General features: G+C 40.6%; 1 protein-coding gene across 2 annotated transcripts in view; it reads left to right on the top strand.

The window, feature by feature from the left end:
* The window catches only part of LOC127644548 (gastrula zinc finger protein XlCGF26.1-like), a 91,263-nt gene extending 71,367 nt beyond the window's left edge, over window positions 1–19,896 (top strand). Inside the window, exons 1-3 of one of the 2 annotated variants that reach the window (XM_052127754.1) lie at window positions 4,170–4,227; window positions 8,455–8,693; window positions 17,785–19,896. In XM_052127754.1, coding sequence (XP_051983714.1) covers window positions 8,609–8,693; window positions 17,785–19,172 — 1,473 coding nt within the window. In that variant the 5' untranslated portion in view covers window positions 4,170–4,227; window positions 8,455–8,608 and the 3' untranslated portion in view covers window positions 19,173–19,896. Of the gene's footprint in view, window positions 1–4,169; window positions 4,228–8,454; window positions 8,694–17,784 lie in introns of those variants that run through there. The other variant, XM_052127753.1, reaches the window with a different exon arrangement.
* Window positions 19,897–21,433: the final 1,537 nt, after the last annotated feature.

The raw sequence follows: 21,433 nt of genomic DNA, 5'->3' as shown, positions 1-21,433 counted from the left end.
TTTCTTTTTTAAGTATTGTGTAATCCAATTAATTTTGAATACATTATTTAATGTATCATAACTAAGTACCTCTAGGCCCCCATTATCCTTCGAATTGCACAATGCCTCTTTTTTTTCAAATAACGTGCTTTTCCTTTCCAAATAAATTCAAAAAGTTTACACAACTTTAGAAGGCATATCAAGGGATAAGTAAACATAAACTGATCTGGAAATTCCTTTAGCTTTGGACAAAAGGATCCTCCCTTGTAACCACATATTAATCTATTGGTTTTTTTTTTAACGATTGAGTCAAAATTTATATCGCTGCGTATATTCTCATCTTTACATATAATTACTCCAATATATATCACACTGTTTTTGATTGGAATACCACATATATCTGATAAAGTACAGTTTTAAGGGAAAAAGAACCGATTAACTCATATTAATTTGTAATCCTGATACATCTGAAAATTCTTTAATACAGATAACAGCTTTATGAACATCATATTCATATTTCAAAAACAGTGTTGTGTCATCCACAAACTGACACAACATAAACTCTTTTCCCAAAGCTGTAATACCTTGAAAATATCCTTTCTTTAAATGAAGAGCCATTATTTGGGTTGTTACCAAAAATAAAAAGGGAGAAATTGGACAACCTTTTCTTATCCTTCTGCAGATTTCAACTAGTGCATATTTTATATAATGTTTTAACAGCTTTCAAAAAATACTTGCCAAACCCAAAAAAATTAAAATACTTTGAACAAAAAGTTCAAATGGTATCATGTTCTATGGTATTGAACACCTTATGAAAATCAATGAATAACATAAAACTATCATCCAAAATGTACCATATCTAATATCAGTCTAATATTATTACTAATATGCCATCCTTGAATAAAATCCAGTCTGTTCTTCATCAATAATATCATCTAATCCATGTTTCAATATGGGAAAAAACTTTGGCATCATTATTTAAAAGACTAATAGGCCTCCAATTTTCTACGTGTTAAATATTTTCTTTTGGTTTTTGAAATAATGTAATGACGCCTTGCCTTAATGAATCTGGCAATTCTCCTTTTCTATAGATTCTTATATACGGCAAGCAGATAATATATCATTATAATATATAATGGAGATAATATATCTTTAAGGATTTTGTAAAATTCACTAAGAAATCCGTCGTTACCTGGAGATTGATTATCTTTTAAATACCCAATACATTCCTTAATTTCTTCCAGTTTAATCTCTTCATCACACAATAATTTGAAGTCTTTACTAATGAGTTTTGCTTTCTCCAAAACATTATTCAAAAATATATTCAAATCAGAATGAACTAAATTAGAGGTTAAATTAGACGTTTATAAAATTGAGTAAAATGTTGTGATATCTCCCTATGATTCTCCGATAATGTATTGTTTATTAGTAGCTTGTTTACTGAAGACATCTCTCCATTTCTTTTTTCTGAATTAAAAAAATATTTAGTATTCTTTTCTCCTTGTTCTAGCCATGTATGCCTTATAAATTCTCCTTTTCCTTTCTCTTCATAAATAGTGTCTACATTTATTTGTAATGATGATAGTTATTATAATTATTGGGGAGTTAAATTCCCTTTACTAGAAAGCTCCATAATTTATTTTGTAATTCTACATTCTTTTTGTCTTAGACAAAAGAAATTACTTTCCCCATTGAAATGGCTAAATTCCTAATTTCGTATTTACTGAGCTCCCAGTATTTTCCAAAGATATTCATTACTTTAGCCTGAGTCCAATACCTATCAATAATTTTTATTGCTTTCATTTCAAAGTTTTCATTTTCTAATAACATCTTATTAAGTTTCCAGTATCCTCTACTTGCATTATATGTAATTAAACCATATCTATTTATGTTAATTGCTATGATCAGTTAAGACAGACGACCCTATAGAAACAGACTGAACACAGTCTACTAATGTGTCCAGAATTAAGAAATAATCAATACGTGACTGTTTAGATCGATCTTTATTACTCCATGTATACATAATTTGGTTTGAATTCTTGTAACGCCAAATAACTATTAACCCTTTGCAAGAACATACATTTTTTATTTCACAAGTACAATTGCTTTTTGATGGTCATCTATCTAATATCTATTCCCCACATTATCTTAGCAAATGGGAATTCGTTTTTTAAAATTTGTATAAATTTTGATTCGATATTTACAAAAAATACATTATTTTGTTGTTTGTTGTTGGTGGCATATGTGTTCACTAAAATATAATGTGACTGGTCAGTGCTTACTTGCAATATTATCAATCTTCCAGAATTCTCTTGGTTCACATCCATCATCGTTCGTGGCTTTTTTCTGTGGACGATTTGTTGGGGTCAGAGTTACAAATTTCTCCATATTTCGCTTTGCAAGCATAAAAGTGGACTTCACGTATCTGCCTTTCTTCTTTTGCTGCAGACTTGACGTCCATGTCAACAGGTTTCTGCATTATGATTTCTTTCTGAAGTTAGCTAGCTCCCGCAAATAAGAAATGACCTCTCTGTTGATTTTTAGCAGCTATATCTACTATTAAATGAAATAAACAATTATTATCACTCTTGATCAATTGAATTTTGCAACTAATACAAATTTTCTTGAAATGAGTAGACCCTATTTTCTTTTCTCAGCTCCAAATTATACGATTGTTCACTCCGCCATCTTAAGCTCCCCAGAAGAGCGGTCAATCATGATACACTCTCTGTCACTCGCTCTCAAAACCCGTCTATTATTAGAAATTCTCTGGTCTCTCTCTCTCTCTCTCTCTCTCTCTCTCTCTCTCTCTCTCTCTGCAATACTTGTCTTTCATCGTTGTAAGCTGTGCAATGTAGTATGACATATTTAACTGTCATTGCAATGACTGCACAACCCAGTATGGTGCTTTTTGTTTCATAAACTTTCCATTTCATCCAGTGTAACCTATGTGTATTCTTGGTATTATTGATTCTTCTATTCTTCTTAATAAAGATGTGATTCCTCCTCCTGTACTCACATTTTCCTGTATCTTATAGAAGGGTCTCCCCTTCATTTCTCTAACCCAATGCTTCTGCCAGATATTATTCGGAGCTTTACCTTGGCTTCTGATTTGCTCATATGTATTATGAGTTTGGCATTATTGCATTTTAATAATTGTTTTCTTGTTTGTCCACCATCTCCTTACCTTCTACTCTTACATTTTCCGGAACATAGCAAGTCTTTCTTTTTCTTCTACCCTTTTAATGGTAAATCGCTAACTATAATAGTACACTACCGCCACAGAGACATCCTATTTTCCTTTCTCCCTCCCCTTAGAAACAGGGGCTGTATTCACAAAATAAATAAAAATAGAATGGGTAGATTTGTTTTGGATGCAGTCACTCAAATCAGTTTGGTTTTCATAGTCTGAACAGGACAAAAACTCATTACATCACACACACACACACACACACACACACACACACACACACACACACACACACACACACACACACACACACACACACACACACACACACACACACACACACATGTTGTGTTTCCATGTTTTATGGGGACTTTCCATAGACATAATGGTTTTTATACTGTACAAACTTTATATTCTATCCCCTAAACCTAACCCTACCCCTAAACCTAACCCTCACAGAAAACATTCTGCATTTTTAAATTTTCAAAAAACATAATTTAGTATGATTTATAAGCTGTTTTCCTCATGGGGACCGACAAAATGTCCCCACAAGGTCAAAAATTTCGGGTTTTACTATCCTTATGGGGACATTTGGTCCCCACAAAGTGATAAATACACGCTCACACATACACACACACACACACACACACACACACACACACACATATATATATATATATATTTTAATAATAAAACTAATAAAACAGTTTAATCATCATCACAGAAAATTCCAGGTATATTATGAAAAAAATCTCTGGTAATATATATATATATATATATATATATATATATATATATATATATATATATATATATATATATATATATATTTACAAATAGAAAATAAATATTTTATTTAATCATTTATTTCTCCTAAATACCCCTCTGATAGGTGTACATCGTTTTATTATTCACTATGCATTTTGTGACTTAAGAAATATGTATTGTATAGGTAAGGACTTTTATTTTGATTATCTGAACAGCTGTGTTGTTGTGACGTCATGCGTCTGCTCCCGCAGTCTGCTGTTTCTGGTGGAGGTTTGTTTTCAACATTTAAGGTGAATAAAACGTTTAAGTGTTCTAAAGCTTTACTAATGTGTTTTCAATATAGTAATATTATTAGGATAACTTTGCATTGGTATGTGAAGTGCTGGTATTTGGTCTCTCGTGGATGTTTATAGTGTTTGTATAAAACGTTGATAAAGAAAACAAATCAGGATTACACAAATATTGTGTACCACCAATGAAGTGCTTTGAAATTGAACATTGAGAATGTTAATATTCAGGATACATCGGGACAAAAATGCCAGTGTTTGTGAACGTCACCTGCACCTAATCAGAAATATTTACATATGATTTTGCCTCATTAATTATTAAACACTATTGAGTAATTACACAGAATGCAAAGCAAAATGAAATGCTTTTAAACTTTTAGATTTTATGAAGAAATTAAATTTTAGTGTTTAAATTGTGTTTTATTTATTTTAATAATAATAATAACAATAAAAAAACGTCAGTTGTTAAATAAAATGCCACTGTGTATACTTATTTCAACTGTCCTATTAGGCTAGAAAAACAAGTGAATTTTACATTAAATAACACAATCGATAACCAATTTCAAACACAAAGTTTAATATAATAATGACACTCTTTTATAAACCACAGAGCTGAAGGGATGTGGCATGTTTTTGTTTACAGAACCAGATTGCAGTTGCAGCTTCTTTAAAGGGGCAACATGTAACATTGACATCAAGTGTTTAAAATGGGTACTGCAGTCCAAATTCAAAATATTGGAGAGAGTTGTCTCCCACGCCCCCTCCTCCTCCCCTGACTGGAAGCTCATGCTGGTTGCCATGTTGAGGTCACGCAACAGGAATGAGCAAACTGACCATTGCTAGCAACAAGCCTTACACTGTAAACTGATCAGCTAATGTTTTTATTGTTTGCAAATTATAAACTGGCTCATGTGGATTTACTGCTGTCTTCAATGGCTGCAGTGCGCTGTGTTTGCCCACTAACTTGTTTCACATCTGGCAACCCGGGATGTCTTAATACTATTGGGAAATGTGCATTGGGCGGGATCACACAGGCCAAAACACAAACAGAAATTCTGGCACAGAATGTGTTTCCTAAATCTCTGATAACATATGATAATTTGATGCTTTAGTTCAGTAAATTTATTACATGTTGCACTTTTAATTTACACTTATACTAAATTAAACTTGGCAAACATGCATATTTGTGACATATGCTCTGCTTCCTGTTTGCTATGGCAGCAGTTCAACCCTTTTGGGTTCATTTTGAAAGGCCAATCAAAGCAGATATTTATGAGCACTTTGGTTGAGAAAGACCCTTCAGCATGGCAGCCATTATTGTTTTCACCTTGTAGTGCCCTTCGGAGGTGGATTTGTCCTGTTTGGAATGCTGGGTCAGTGAAATATGAGATAAACACACTGATAAGTGACTGGTAATGAGCCATGAGAATCGAAGAAGTTACAAAGTCTTTTATAAATTTACTTCCATTATTTTTCTCATATCTGTCTTTTTTATACACCTTTTTGCTCACTTCTCCACAGGGGTGCCATTACAATAAGATAATTCCTCTTGGATGCGCATTTAGTTGTTGTTATCAGCTTGAAGGGGTTACTGGTGATGTCGAGCAGCATGTGTGTTTTACAAATTTGTGTCGTTAGTAGTGTTATAACTAGAGATGCACCGATTGCAATTTTCTTGGCCGATTCCGATTTTTTGCAAGTGTGACCTGCCGATACCGATTTTTTCCGATTTTCTTTCTAAGAACTATTATTGACCGCATATACAAACAAAATCTACCTTTCTTCAATGCAACATTTTATTTTCATAATAAAATAAATTATTAAACATTACAATTTCCCCCAAACTGCACTAAGTTACAGGATCTTCTCTCACTTAAACAACTCTAAAAATAAAGTGCTCTGTGACTGGAAAGAGGTAGAAATAACAATTAACTGCAAATGAGTTGCTTTATATAACAGATGTCATTTCCCACTGTTTTTATAAATGGACCTTTTTCTCTTTATTACTCGTCTAACAAAACAATTCCAAAGATCTGAAAAACTGAAGTGTCCAATACTCTCAACTTACGTTAGATGTCCAAATATCAGTTGTAAAACTGTTCGTTAACGGCTTGTAAGTGACATACCTGTCAACACTCCCGTTTTTCCCGGGAGTCTCCTGTTTTGTTATTTCTCCCAAAAAAACTCCCGTAATTTGTATGGCCCAAACCACGTTATATGAATAATCAAATCAATATATTATTCCAAGGTGGTCCAGTTGCCAGATCTTGAATGAAACGCATCCTACTCACACAATCGACACATCATACAAATTACAAATCATTTATGACCTCAACCTGGCAACCTACAACCCATTTGCGCTGTTGATATCCGCGCAGGCAGTAGACGCAGGATGTTAAATCAAGCATCACTGGTAGATGGGAGGAGATGACTCAGCTGGTGCTCCGGTGAAAAAAAAAAATTATACATTTAACAACAGCTGGATGGAAGAATTGAATTTCATATCCCGAAGACATACCGACAATGCCCACGCCTTTTGCAATGTGTGTCGCACTGATTTTAATATCGGACACAGTGGGAAAAATTACGTTACTCAGCACATTAAATCACAACGGCACAATTTCTATAGTATTTAGCCTGCGTCTGCCATCCAGCAACCCACTTCCCCTCTCCCGGATTTGTGTACCCAAATGTTGACAGATAACAGGCTGCGTGTTTTATATGACACGAGATTAAACAACTCCGGCAACGTGACGTCGGAAAGTACCTACTACTCTGTATCGAGGAAATATATCCGATTTCTGAACCCTCTGTCCGCAACTATGGAGAACAGCTGGTCATCCACTGCCATGAATTCCATCATTTTCCTCGTAGGAATGGCTTTGGTCTTTTCGCTGCTCATTCCAAGGAATGATAGGAGAGGCTGATGACTTGTGGCTGGCTCTGAGCTCTGGCTAGCTTTAGCCGCTTTCACTTTTTAGCTTCTTTTTTAAAATGGGCATTTTCAGCTGGGTGATGGTGTTTTAAATGTCTAATTAGGTTTGTGGATCCGAAAGTTCCCCCACGGTTTACTTTGGCCTTACAATTATTACACATTTCGAACTTTATGTATTCTTCACAGTGATATCTTCCACGCCAATGACATGTTTACGTGCGGCTGTGACGTTATTGCCTGCGCCGCTGGCAACAAAAGTTTGGAATCGAAAAGACGTGAGGCTGACCGGCTGGTTACCGGTCCGGCCGAGCATGTGGAAAATCGGCTAATTCCGGTCCCTGGCCGGTCGATTGGTGCATCTCTAGTTATAACGGCTACAGAAGGCTTAAATGTAATGGAAAAGTAATGATATGACGATAAGCCCTTAAAAAAGCTGCCAAAGCTCAACATTTCTAGTACACCAGATTTAATATGCAGAGGTTGCATTTTCTCCGCTATTTTTTTTTTTTTTAAATGCAATCACATATAGTGGTAAAACCGTGACTGATTGACTAAAGTGATTCTACCTGCACGTTTCCTCACTCTGGAGAGGTCTTGGAGGGTGGGCAGGAGGGCACCAATAATCCTCTCAGCAGTCGTGACTGTCCGTTGTAGTTTCCTTCTGTTTGATTTGGTGGCTGAACCAAACCAGACAGTTCTAGATGTACACAGGACATCCTTCCTGGCTATGCCCTTGAGTACATCTACTAAAGTACATATGTAATCTCTGTTTATATAGAACCTGGAACTCCTTGAACAAGATGCAAAAACCTAACCATGAGACCTATCAGTCATTTTGGCGCAAGCCTTATCCTACTGATCTTATCCACTGGCTAACCAAATCCCAGTACTGACAGTATTTCCAGTATCGAGTGCTTGAACACATAACCTAATTTATATTCATATAGTTTTGCCATTTCGTGACGTCACCCCGTTTTTATTTTATTTGTATGTATTTAATGTGCCCCCTCATTTGATGTCAGTGCCCCCCTATTCTAAATAGTCTAGATCCGGGTCTGGTCACCATTAAAAGAAGGCACCTTTTAATGCAGCAAAAAAGGCAAAGGTACGTTCCCCAACTCTGTTGATTGTTAAATAGATCCTATGGAGACCATACGTCGTCTTTTTCAGACCATAAAAAAAACATAGTGAGGATTTCTAGATTTCCCCAACAATCCTCAACATGTGCAAAGCATACTGTGTAATTTTGCTCTTCAGGAAAATTCTGACTTTTATTTATTTTACATTTTTGGCAGGTCTGTCGCTACCTCACAGTGTTCATGAATCCACTCTCAAAGCAACTCCCAATAAATGCTCTGAATATTCCTGTCATCTTTGAATTGAAGAAGAGTTTCCAGAAGAGCAGGACAAACTTCAAGTGTCAACAATTTCTGACATACTACTGCAAAGATGGATTTTATTAAAGAGGAGAGAGAGGACATGGGTTATCCAGAACCACACAGAGTGAAAGATGAAGAAACTGAGGAACAAATAGGTTTGTGTCCATTCTTCAGTCCTCATTTACACCTGGTATTAAGATGTGTTTCAGGTGATCCGATCAGTGTGGTCAGCGCTAAATCTTGGTGTAAACTGGGTACTGATGTGCACGACGTTTGTAATATTGGGTTACCTCGAGGTTTCACGAACGGTTATTCTTTGGGAGTTGGGGAACTTTTATTGCAACAAATACGTGTCAAACACTGGTAATGAAGTCCACAGTGAGCTATGAGCCTAACTAACACAATACATGGATCTTCAAATGTTAAAATTACATTAAAGTCAAGCAAAAATAACACTACGTAACACAATTTTTGTTCCTGGGTAGTAAGTGTTATTTCCTAATTGCTTATGCCTCAAAACTAGAAAATGGCTACTATTTCGAGTCAATCTCGAAAAACTACTCACTTCTTTTGTAGTAATTTTTGTATTACTTTAGTATAAATACATGTTAATTTGGATTCATTTGTTGTTTGTTTCTGACTTTATGAGGTGAAAAAAAAATCTGGAATTAACAGTATAAAGTCATCTTTGCAATTTGAGCTACTTAATAGCATTCAATCTTTGTTAGCATGTGTTAAAAATGCTAGATGCAACGCAATGAATGCTGAAATAGAATACATGTGTCTTGAGATGCGTTTAAAAAATATTTAAGTTGACACATTTTAAGCGAGACGCTTAAAAAAAAAATCCGTCCAGCCCTAGTTCACATAGAAAAACAATTAAAAAACAATGCAGACTCGGGCAAAAACACGTGTGAACAACCCCCAATTCTATACTTAAACCCTAACTAACCAATTACTTAGAAGACAGACCCATATCTGTCCCTAAACCCCAGCGGTTTGTTGGTACTGTCGGGCTCGGATCAGGTTGGAGACCTTTATTGCACGTTGAGAATAACCGAATTGTGATTTTGTTATTTAGAGCGCAAGCACAAACTGAATGTCGACTATCAGTTCACATGCCTAAAATGGAGTCCAAAATATTTTGTGATCAGATCACATAAACCACATACAGAGCTAGTCAAAAAAATGATGTGACACACCATTTGTGGAGTAAATGCTGACTCGTCCTGATGTATCTTGGACAGCAGGGAAGCAACACCCATTAGCCTGCAAATCTAGGTGAAAAGGTTTAGGAAAAACTGCACCATAGCATTAAGTACTGGTGACTTTGAGAGTAGCATAATTATTTATTTATTTTCTTAAGTACTATTTGCATTATTTAGCATTATGGGCTATAGATGGTTTCACTAGTTCAATAAAGGGCATTGTTACAATCGACTACATACACATTGTTTCATTATTAATCAAAATTAGTTTCTGTATGGTTGAAGGCAGTAAAAAATGTCATATTTGAAACTCAGTTTTACCATAGCATCATTTTTAAACTATTTCAAATAGGGAAGCACGGATGTGAGCGTTTGGCCAACACATTGCCAAGGCGTGGTCTGGTTAAACATGCTTAACATTCTTGCGTTACAGTAACGGGAACAAACATTAGTACTCTAGAGGGTGATAGAGCTGCCTTCAAACGTCTGTTCCATGATGCCAGTTGTTATTGTTCTGGTAAGTTGCTATAAATAGCGTAGTTCCCCATGTGGCTCATAGAGAAGGCAACACATGTGTTGTGTTATGAAATGCTGTCTGACACATTTAGAAACTAAGCTACACACAAAATAGAGCTTGTGTAGCTAGAAGCATCGGCATTCACATACTTGTGTGGAGTATGTTTCGTTCTTTACTGCCTGAAACATTGACATGGAGAAAAAGCAGCAATCATATGAAATAACAAGTAATATACAACTTCAATTCCAAATAAAAAAGTTGGAACAGTATAGATATGAATGTTTTGGACAAAAAAATGTAATAATTATGTGACCCAATTAAGCCCACCCAAATCCATCTTTTCAAATACAAAGTTCCCCTTCTGTCGCTCTCTCCACGTTGTGTCAGAGAAGCGACACTAGAGGTCTCTCTTGAGCGCCGATATTCACCTCTGAACTATGAAAAAAGGCCAATGAGAGTTGGCAACCAGTATTTGCATGTCCCGCCCCCGGACATACAGGTATTTAAGCGGCGCAAATACGGGAGTTCATTCAGAAAATTTCTTCGGAGCCGATGGTCGTGTTTGCAGACTGCTGCGTTTTGCACACCGAGTTCCTGCTATCCTCTGCTGCATGCTGTTGGATTCTACGGCACACAACAGCGGCTTTCTCCTGTTTGCACGGCTGTGCACTTCCTGCCCCTGAGCGCATCGACAGTTGCAGATAAGAAAGATCTCTCACGAGTTCTTTCATTCATAAAAGAGTGATTTTATTTAAAAGAGTAATTTCCTCTAAAAGAGCAAAAAACACAGCGGCGTTGAACGTCCTTTTAAGGACGTGTCTTTATAAAGATGCCTTTCCGCCCTTGTGTTGTTCCTGGATGCGGTAGAGTACTCTCCGCTTCCGACGGCCAAAGGCGTTGTCTCGTGTGTCTGGGCAGTGATCACACTGAGGCTGCGTTTGTGGATGGTTCATGTTCTCATTGCGAGAACATGACCATGACAACGTTAGCGATCGCGGCTTGCTTACAACCGTAAGCAAGCCACTCCAGCCGCCCAGCGTCGCTCCTTCTTCCCACGGGATTGAGGACGATGCGGCTGGCGATGGAGGCGATTCGGGATGGCAGCGGGTGCAGCTCCGACAGGTACGCCCCTCGGACCACCCGCGCCCGGCACGCTCGTTGACTCCGTCCCCGCTCGAGGTGGCGGCGACTCGCCTCACAGCCAGTCTGCCTACCCTCTTGCGATGGAAGCAGATGAGTTCGCCGCGACATCGGAGGGCGTGGGCTCTGATGCTGAGGGCTCCTCTGGGCTGCCGCCTTCGGGCTTGCACGCCCAGGAGGAGGCCGACGCACAGATGTCCGATATGCTTTCCCGGGCAGCCAACAGCGTGGGCCTGGATTGGAACCCTCCATCCTCCCCACAGCCATCACGGCTGGACGATTGGTTCTTGGGCGTGGGGCGCCGCTCACAGCCTCGCCCCCCCGGTTCCTTTCTTCCCGGAGGTGCATGATGAGCTGATGTCCTCTCCACTCGTCGCACCGCCACCTGCTCATCCGCCCTCGCCACACTCGACGGCGGAGCGCGCCACGGGTACACGGAGATCCCCCAGGTGGATAGAGCTGTTGCGCTCCACTTATGTCCCAGAAGCACTACCACCTGGCGGGGCCGCCCTGTACTCCCTTCCCGGTCCTGTAGAGCAACATCCTCGCTCACCGCAAAGGCCTACAGCGCTACCGGACGCGCCGCTTCCGCCCTGCATGCCATGGCTCTCCTGCAGGTCCACCAAGCCAAGGCACTTCGCAAAACATGCACGGGGGTGGCCCTGACCCCGAGACGCTGCAGGAACTGCGCTCAGCGACCGACCTCGCCCTGAGAGCGACGAAGGTCACAGCGCAGGCACTCGGGCAGGCGATGGCCACTCTGGTGGTCCAGGAACGTCAGCAATGGCTGGACTTGGTTGAGATGCGTGAAGCTGACAAGACTCGCTTCCTCAACGCCCCTGTCTCCCAGTTCGGCCTCTTCGGCGACACCGTTGAGGACTTTGCCCAGCAGTTCTCCCTGGTGAAGAAGCAGACGGAGGCCATTTCGCACATCATGCCACGCCGCAAGCTTGCCGCCACGGCCCAGGCCCCACCTGCTCGCCGAGGGCGTCCTCCCGCGGCCAGAAGACCTTCTGCTCTGCCCCAACCTGAGCCCAGCCCCCGCGTCGAGCAAACCGCAGGAAGCGTACGCCCCCTGCCTCACGGACCCCTTCGAGGACCCGGAAGGCTCCCAAGCGTCCCTGAGACAGCGGACCCAGAGGACAAGAAGTTAGCTCCGGAGGTGGTAAGACCACTCCGTCCCCCGGTGGAGGGCCGGGAGGAGAATCTTCCTCCCTAACCAGGGGAAACAGTGCGCCTTCTTTCCCAGGAGATCCCAGGTTTGGGACACTGGTTGACTCCTCCCTAGCCCTCGTGGGTCGCAGTTCTGCGGAGGAACTCACCGACCCAAACCACTGCGGGTACCACTAGCTACCCTGTACTGGTATAGGTTCTCCATCACTTCTCATCCTTCTCGATCTCACCGCTGCATTTGACACCGTGGACCATCATATTCTTTTACATCGCCTCCACTCCTCCATTGGATCTGATATTGCTCTGGCATGGTTTACATCATATCTCACGGACAGAACTGAGTATGTAGCCCTGGGTGCTGCTAAATCGGACACACACTCTGTTACTTGTGGTGTCCCTCAAGGATCAGTCCTTGGCCCCACCCTCTTCACGCTGTACATGCTCCCCCTTGGTCATGTCATCAGCCGGCATGGAATATCTTTCCATTGCTACGCTGATGACACCCAAATTTACATCAAAACAAACCCAAACCCCTCTGCAGCCCTTTCCACACTTTCCACCTGCCTGGAGGAGATAAAGACGTGGATGGCTGCTAATTTTCTACAACTCAACAGCTCAAAAACGGAAGCCATTCTTGTTGGCACCCCGCACCAGACCCGGTCATCCACCTCTCATCCTCAGTCACAAACCTTGGTGTTAGAATGGACCCTCACTTGACATTTGAGGCCCACATTAAATATCTTTGTAAAACCTCCTTCTTTCATCTCAGGAACATTGCAAAACTCTGCCCAATGCTCACTTTCCCCGATGCTGAAAAACTTGTCCATGCCTTTGTTTCCTCCAGGCTGGACTATTGCAATGCACTCCTCATCGGGATCCCACGCAAGAACATCAAGCAGCTGCAGTACATTCAGAACTGTGCGGCTAGGATCCTGATGGGCGTGCGGAAGTACCATCACATCACTCCTATCCTTAAATCGCTCCATTGGCTTTCTGTCCAGTACAGGATTGAGTTCAAAGTTTCCCTTCTGTCTCACCAGTGCCTCCATGGCAAAGCCCCCCTATATCTAAAACAACTCATCACACCCCTTTCCTCATCACGCCATATCCGCTCTGGACAGGCCAACCTCCTCCAGCCTTTGAGGACAAGGCTTCGTACTATGGGTGATCGTGCCTTCTGTTCAGTTGCTCCCAGTCTGTGGAATGCTCTCCCTGTCCATCTAAGGGCCCCACAGTCTGTGGACTCTTTTAAAAAAGGCCTTAAAACCCATCTTTTTAGTAAAGCCTTTTATTGCTAATAGTGTTATCTTAATGTTTCTGTTTTTATTCTGTATTGCATTGTAGCACTTTGAGGTCATTGAATTGATGTAAAGTGCGTTATAAATTAAATTTATTATTATTATTATTATTATTATAGGTGCCCCACAGGTAAGGCCTCCTGTTCGGACTCCCCCTGTGTGTAAAACCACGGTTCTGTCCCCTCACGAGAGTTGACTCCGTGTTTTCCTTAGGCAGTGGAGAGAGCGACAGAAGGGGAACGTCTAGGTTACGTATGTAACCTCCATTCCCCGATGGAGGGAACGAGATGTTGTGTCTCCCCTGCCACGTCGCTGAGCCGAGCCCCTGTTGTGGCCGGACCATTTTCGGCTCCTCAGAAAATCCTGAATGAACTCCCGTATTTGCGCCGCTTAAATACCCGTATGTTCGGGGGCGGGACATGCAAATACTGGTTGCCAACTCTCATTGGCCTTTTTTCATAGTTCAGAGGTGAATATCGGCGCTCAAGAGAGACCCCTAGTGTCGCTTCTCTGACACAATGTCTCGTTCCCTCCATCGGGGAACGGAGGTTACATACATAACCTAGACGTTTTGCTGCTAAATACATTTTTTATATCATTCTTCGCCCTGTTTGTTCATCTAACTCCAGAAAACTAGCTTTTTTTTGAAGTCATCAAAAACAGTGAAGTTTTGGAGCAATGTGGCGAGGAGGAGGGCAGGGCCGTGAAGACACACAGCCAGAACTGAATCGGGCTTATCATCTGGGAGGGGGATAAAGACGAGCCAAATGTGCCAGTTCGAGAGAGAGAGAGAGACGCACTCGGCAGTGATGCATGTTTGTTTATGTTGGTTTTAAGTTAAGTTTGACATTAAAACTTTTTTACTGTTCAGCATGCTCCCACCTCCTACTTGCCCATCCTTATACTGTAACAGTTCGAGGACAGGCAAGGAGGAGGCAGTAACTGGCTGAACAGTAAATGTAAGGTTTAATGTAAAACTCAACTTAAAACAACATAAGACAAACAGACACAAAACGTCGCCACGTGCATCGCTCTCTCTCGAAAAAAGAAAATTGCATAAGGCGCCCCTTTGCATCTCTAGATGTAGACTTGACATTTGTTTTAATCCTAGCCCACACTCCATCTGCCAATACCAAGTTTAAATCTCCTATAATCTCTTGAGAGAAAACTCTTGTCCCCCAGACTCTGAATTAGTAGGGAGTAATACACCGATGCCTCATGACCATATCCAAAAGCAGTAATAGCCACTCCCAGAGTATCTGTCGCTTTAGGGGGGTGTATGCTACTCCCAAAATGAGTACAGAGCAGGTGGCCCAGCTGTACCTAAAAGACTGAGATCTGGGAACCCCAAAACATTGAACCATTTCAAAGGATCTCAACACTCCACTCTCATATAGGTCACTGGGTGTATTAACCTCCCTCACAACATCACCCACAATCCACTCTATCCAGCAGAAAGGGGACTTATTAATACATCATTTTGGGTCCAGCCATATGCTCGAGGCTACATTTAAATAAATGTCTGAAGTAAACACTCTGGACTCCAGAAAGTTTTGTCCATACCGAGTGCAAATGCGAGATAACTGGGTGTAACTTAACTTCTGCAGTTAGTTTGATAGAAAGGTATATTTACATTTATGCATTTGTCAGATGCTTTTATCCAAAGCGACTTACAGAGCACTTATTACAGGGACAATACCCCCGGGAACAACCTGGAGTTAAGTGCCTTGCTCAAAGGACATAATGGTGGTGGCCGTGGTGTTCGAACCAGCGACCTTCTGATTAACAGCCCTGTGTTTTAGCCACTACATACCACTCCATATATATATATATATATATATATATATATATATATATATATATATATAATATTTTTAAATATTTAAAGATAACTATGTATAATTATTTCATCATTATATATAAAATTATTGTTATATGAGGAAAATATTTGTATATGCGATTAATCATGATTAATTAATAGGCACATCATGTAATTAATTTGATTAAAAATTTTAATCGATTGACAGCCCTAAAAAAATATACTTATATTCATGTAAACTTTTATGTCCACTTTGGGATCTCTGCACAATTTTCATTATTATTACAATGGCCTTTTGCTGCATATAAAAGCTCTCATACTCCATGTTTTTTCTCTGACAACAAACATTTAAACGTGAGTGACAATTCCGATAGCATATCCGATAGGCAGTATCACGCCATGAATGCTAGAAGCAGATTACTACCATACTATAGCTGAGAAATAGAGTTAATCTTACAGCTTCAGCATTATGCTGGTGCGCACACTATACATCTGATGGCAGACTGGGTGTATCAACTACACAGTTTTTTGTACCCAAATGAGGGCCTGTGTACACTAGGTATTAAGATTATTTTTGGGTGATCCGATCACAAGTGTACAAGTGATATGCATCACTGTTACACCTGGTCATCTCTTTTGACCACTTATGTTCGATTTCGACGGGAGAGTCTCTGATTTCATGATGACATACATCAATCATTTTGTCTGTGTATTACTCAGTGATAATTAAACACCAAAAAAAGTCAAAGAAACAGAAAGTGCTACAAACTGGCACACAGTTTCCCTAATTATATGCAGATATCACATTTAGAGCAGAATTCAGAGTTATTTTAGTGCAGTCTGTAACTGAGCTTGTAATGTACATGCTTCTCATATCCGTGTCCTAGACACACTGAAGCAAAATCAGACCGTTACAGCTGTCTTTAGAGTTGTCTTGTTTCAAAGGGATGCTCAAAATGCATTTTAAAATTACGATATCTCAATTCATTCACTAACTCGCACAGTTTATTCTTGATTAAACTTAAAGAACGTCTCGCACCTGTTTATGTGCTTCTTTGCACTTATTTGCAAAGGGAAAAAAGTTAAAACAGCTGAAAATAAAACGCAGAGCGCACCTCTCTTCGGGAAGCCGGCTTATATTCTCCATGTTTGCAATCACTGGCATCCTAGCAGACATAGGAGCAGAGCAGGGAGGGTTTGGCTGTGTTAGATGTGTCGCCAGACATGCTTCTCGGACCCTCGATGCGAATGGGGAGGACATCAAGCATTGCGGCTGGGGCGCCTTCCCGTTTCATCTTCTGCAGGCCTGGTAAGACAGGCTACCAAGGATGCCACCACCCCCACACACCACTCAAGCCTGGGCCATTCCTTGGACACTCCCCCGACCTTCAAGAAGCCCCGTTTCACTGCGAGGTTGCCAGATTCACCTTTGTTCTGGACACTATTTCCCCCATTTTTGAACATTTTCTGTTTTATTATTATTTTCAATAAATGCCTCTCTGAGGCTTGAGGCCACACCCACTGTGTCTGTCGCCAACTCAGAACATCAATGGAGATGAGCTTGAGTTGTGTAGTGTACACTAGGGTTAAGGAGATATTGAAAATATGTTCTGTTGGTGTACCACCAGGAACAGAGCTGGGAAACAATGGTATACTGTATCGACTGAATACCACATGGAAATTCTAGCACCATAATTTCTAGAAATGATATGGAAGGCAATTTATTTAACACATTTTAGTCAAGCAAAGACAGTCCATGACTAAAACACATTTTACAATACAGAATATGTCAGTAGACAAACACTAATGCACATTAAACAGCACAAGCAATCTGTCAGCACCTGATGTGGTACCCTGCCCACATAAAACTGTCATACAAATGCTATTTTCTCTACTTTGTGGTGTCACTGATGGAGGTTCTCTGTGCTGCAGTGCACATTCAACTAATCGAGAATCGAGTTTTTAATAATTTTTATTGATTAGTTGTTGCAGCCCTAGAATGACAAAATGAACTTCGAGTACATCTAAGAATAGCTAATTGAGCTCTTTTTTTTTAAGTTGATTTTTGACAATTTCTTCATTTTATTTCAGACCTGATGGAAGTGAAAGTTGAAAGTCAAGAACTGGATGAAGTGGAAGAGAAACATCAGTATCAGACATCAAGTAATTCTGTAAAGAATTTTTCACAAAAAACAAGAGCCAAACAATATTTAACCTGCCCTCAGTGTGGAAAGAGTTTTGTACGAAAAGGAAACCTTGAGACTCACATGAGAATTCACAGCGGAGAGAAACCATTCACCTGCCTTCAGTGTGGAAAGAGTTTCACACAGGCAGACAACCTTAAGAGGCACATAATAATTCACTCTGGAGAGAAGCCTTTCCAATGCTCTCAGTGTGGAAAGAGTTTCACAGAAAAAAACACCCTGAATGGTCACCTGAGGATTCACAGTGGAGAAAGGCCTTTTAAATGCCTTCAGTGTGGAAAAAGTTTTGTAAGTGAAAAATACTTTAAGAAGCACAAAATAGTTCATTCTGTAGAAAGGCCTTTTATCTGCCCTCAGTGTGAAAAGAGTTTCAAATGTAAAACAGACCTCAAGAAGCACATAGCAACTCATTCTGGAGAAAAGCCTTTTACATGCCTTCAGTGTGGAAAAAGTTTCACAGAAAAAAGAACCCTTGTGAATCACATGAGAATTCACACTGGAGAAAAACCTTTCACTTGCCTTCAATGTGGAAATAGTTTCACCTATAAAGGCGACCTTAACATTCACATGAAAATTCACACTGGTGAGAAGCCTCACATATGTCTTCAGTGTGGAAAGAGTTTCACACGTAAAGCTCATCTTAAGAGTCACACAAGGATTCACACTGAAGAGAAGCCTTTCACGTGCATCCAGTGTGAAATGAGTTTCAAACACAAAGAAGCCCTTAAAGTGCATATAAGAATTCATACTGGAGAGAGGCCTTTCATATGCCCTGAGTGTGGAAAGAGCTTCTCATGTTCGAAAAATCTACAATATCATCTGCACTCTCAGCACACTGGAGTAAAGTCACTGAACTGTGATCAGTGTGGTAAAAAATTTATATTGACATCACACCTAAAGAAACATATGAAAATTCATACAAACGAGAAGCCTTACATGTGTTCTATTTGTGGAAAGAGTTATGCATGGCGGCACAATTTTAAAGATCACCAGAGAATGCATGCTGGTGTGACCGATCATATGTGTTCTGAGTGTGGGAAAACCTTTATAAGAGCTGACGACTTGAAGCTGCACCAAAGAATTCATACTGGAGAAAAACCTTACAAGTGTTCACATTGTGAAAAGAGTTTCAGTCGGCCAGGAGTCCTGAAAGTACATGAGAGAGTGCACACTGGAGAGAAGCCATACCACTGCAATCCATGTGGGAAGAGCTTTAGCCAATCAGGTCATCTATTGGTTCACTTAAAAAGGAGACATGGAAAGTTGTCACCGTGAGCAAAGCTCCTCTTCACTTGCAATGAATAGAATGGTATGAAATAAGGTTGCACAGTTTACCGGTGCTTTGGCAGTGTTACTATACTACAGCTTCAAAATAGTCGTGTCACAATATGTTTTAAACGTTAGTACCATCAATACGGTAGGACCATGAGTATTGTTGTACAGTATATATGGTAGTTAATATAATTTTCTCTGCTAAAATGTTCATTTGATTCAAAGAGTCTATGGCCCTGTTTCCACATTTATTAAGATATGTTTTCGGTGATCATATCACAAGTGGACAGCCGAGACTCAATGCTGTTTGCACCTGGTATTATCATTAGGGAAGCACCGGAATTCCATTTTCGGTTTTCGTCCGAAAGAGAAAAAAGCAGGAAATCAGCGCATTATAAAGAGTGTTTTTCCATGTGTATTTAGAGGCTGTTTAGCTTGAGCCACATCAAATATCATGGTAATATATGCCCACCTACTGTACGAGACGAGCCGCACTCTGCATCAGCGGTGTCAAACACAAGACCAATTCAACGCACTTTGCATTTACCGCTTGTAGTCTCGCACAAATGGGCAAATTCACACTTTTCATCTGAAACTGGACCAGTGAGTGACACTGTCACAGATAAAGTCAGTTTATCACTAATTATCATGCCCTGGTACCACTTGTAATAAGATTTTGAGGGGAGGTTTTCTAAATTCAAGACATACAGTATCTCACAAAAGTGAGTACACCCCTCACATTTTTGTAAATATATTATAATATTATATCTTTTCATGTGACAACACTGAAGAAATTACACTTTGCTACAATGTAAAGTAGTGAGTGTACAGCTTGTATAACAGTGTATATTTGCTGTCCCCTCAAAATAACTCAACACACAGCCATTAATGTGTAAACCGCTGGCAACAAAAGTGAGTACCTCCCTAAGTGAAAATGTCCAAATTGGGCCCAATTAGCCATTTTCCCTCCCCGGTGTCATGTGACTCGTTAGTGTTACAAGGTCTCAGGTGTGAATGGGGAGCAGGTGTGTTAAATTTGGTGTCATCGCTCTCACTAAGAACTGCTCTACATAAAGATGGCCTAGACTATAAGAAGATTGCCAAGACCCTGACACTGGGCTGCAGCACGGTGGCCAAGACCATACAGCGGTTTAATAGGACAGGTTCCACTCAAAACAGGCCTCGCCATGGTCGACCAAAGAAGTTGAGTGAATGTGCTCAGTGTCATATCCAGAGGTTGTCTTTGGGAAATAGACATATGAGTGCTGCCAGCATTGCTGGAGAGGTTGAAGGGGTGGGGGGTCAGCCTGTCAGTTCTCAGACCATACGCTGCACACTGCATCAAATTGGTCTGCATGGCTGTCGTCCCAGAAGGAAGCCTCTTTTAAAGATGATGCACAAGAAAGCCCACAAACAGTTTGCTGAAGACAAGCAGACTAAGGACATGGATTACTGGAACCATGTCCTGTGGTCTGATGAGACCTAGATAAACTTATTTGATTCAGATGGTGTCAAGCGTGAGTACCGGAAACCAAGTGAGGAGTACAAAGACAAGTGTGTCTTGCCAACAGTCAAGCATGGTTGTGGGAGTGTCATGGTCTGGGGCTGCATGAGTGCTGCCGGCACTGGGGAGCTACAGTTCATTGAGGGAACCATGAATGCCAATATGTACTGTGACATACTGATGCAGAGCCTGATCCCCTCCCTTCGGAGACTGGGCCGCAGGGCAGTATTCCAGCATGATTACGACCCTAAACACACCTCCAAGACGACCACTGCCTTGATAAAGAAGCTGAGGGTGAAGGTGATGGACTGGCCAAGCATGTCTCCAGACCTAAACCCTATTGAGCATCTGTGGGGCATCCTCAAATGGAAGGTGGAGGAGCACAAGGTCTCTAACATCCACCAGCTCTGTGATGTTGTCATGGAGGAATGGAAGAGGACTCTAGTGGCAACATGTGAAGCTCTGGTGAACTCCATGCCCAAGAAGGTTAAAGCAGTGTTGGAAAATAATAGTGGCCACACAAAATATTGACACTTTGGGCCCAATTTGGACATTTTCACTTTGAGGTGTACTCCCTTTTGTTGCCAGCGGTTTAGACTTTAATGGCTGTGTTTTGAGTTATTTTTTAGGAGACAGCAAATTTACACTGTTATACAAGCTCTACACTCACTACTTTACATTGTAGCAAAGTGCCATTTCTTCAATGTTGTCACATGAAAAGATATAATCAAATATTTACAAAAATGTGAGGGGTGTACTC

Source organism: Xyrauchen texanus, chromosome 6, assembly GCF_025860055.1.
Source record: "Xyrauchen texanus isolate HMW12.3.18 chromosome 6, RBS_HiC_50CHRs, whole genome shotgun sequence".
In the NCBI taxonomy this organism is placed as follows: Eukaryota; Metazoa; Chordata; class Actinopteri; order Cypriniformes; family Catostomidae; genus Xyrauchen; species Xyrauchen texanus.
Note: the sequence above shows the minus strand (reverse complement) of the source record. Positions and strands in the feature narration are given on the sequence as shown.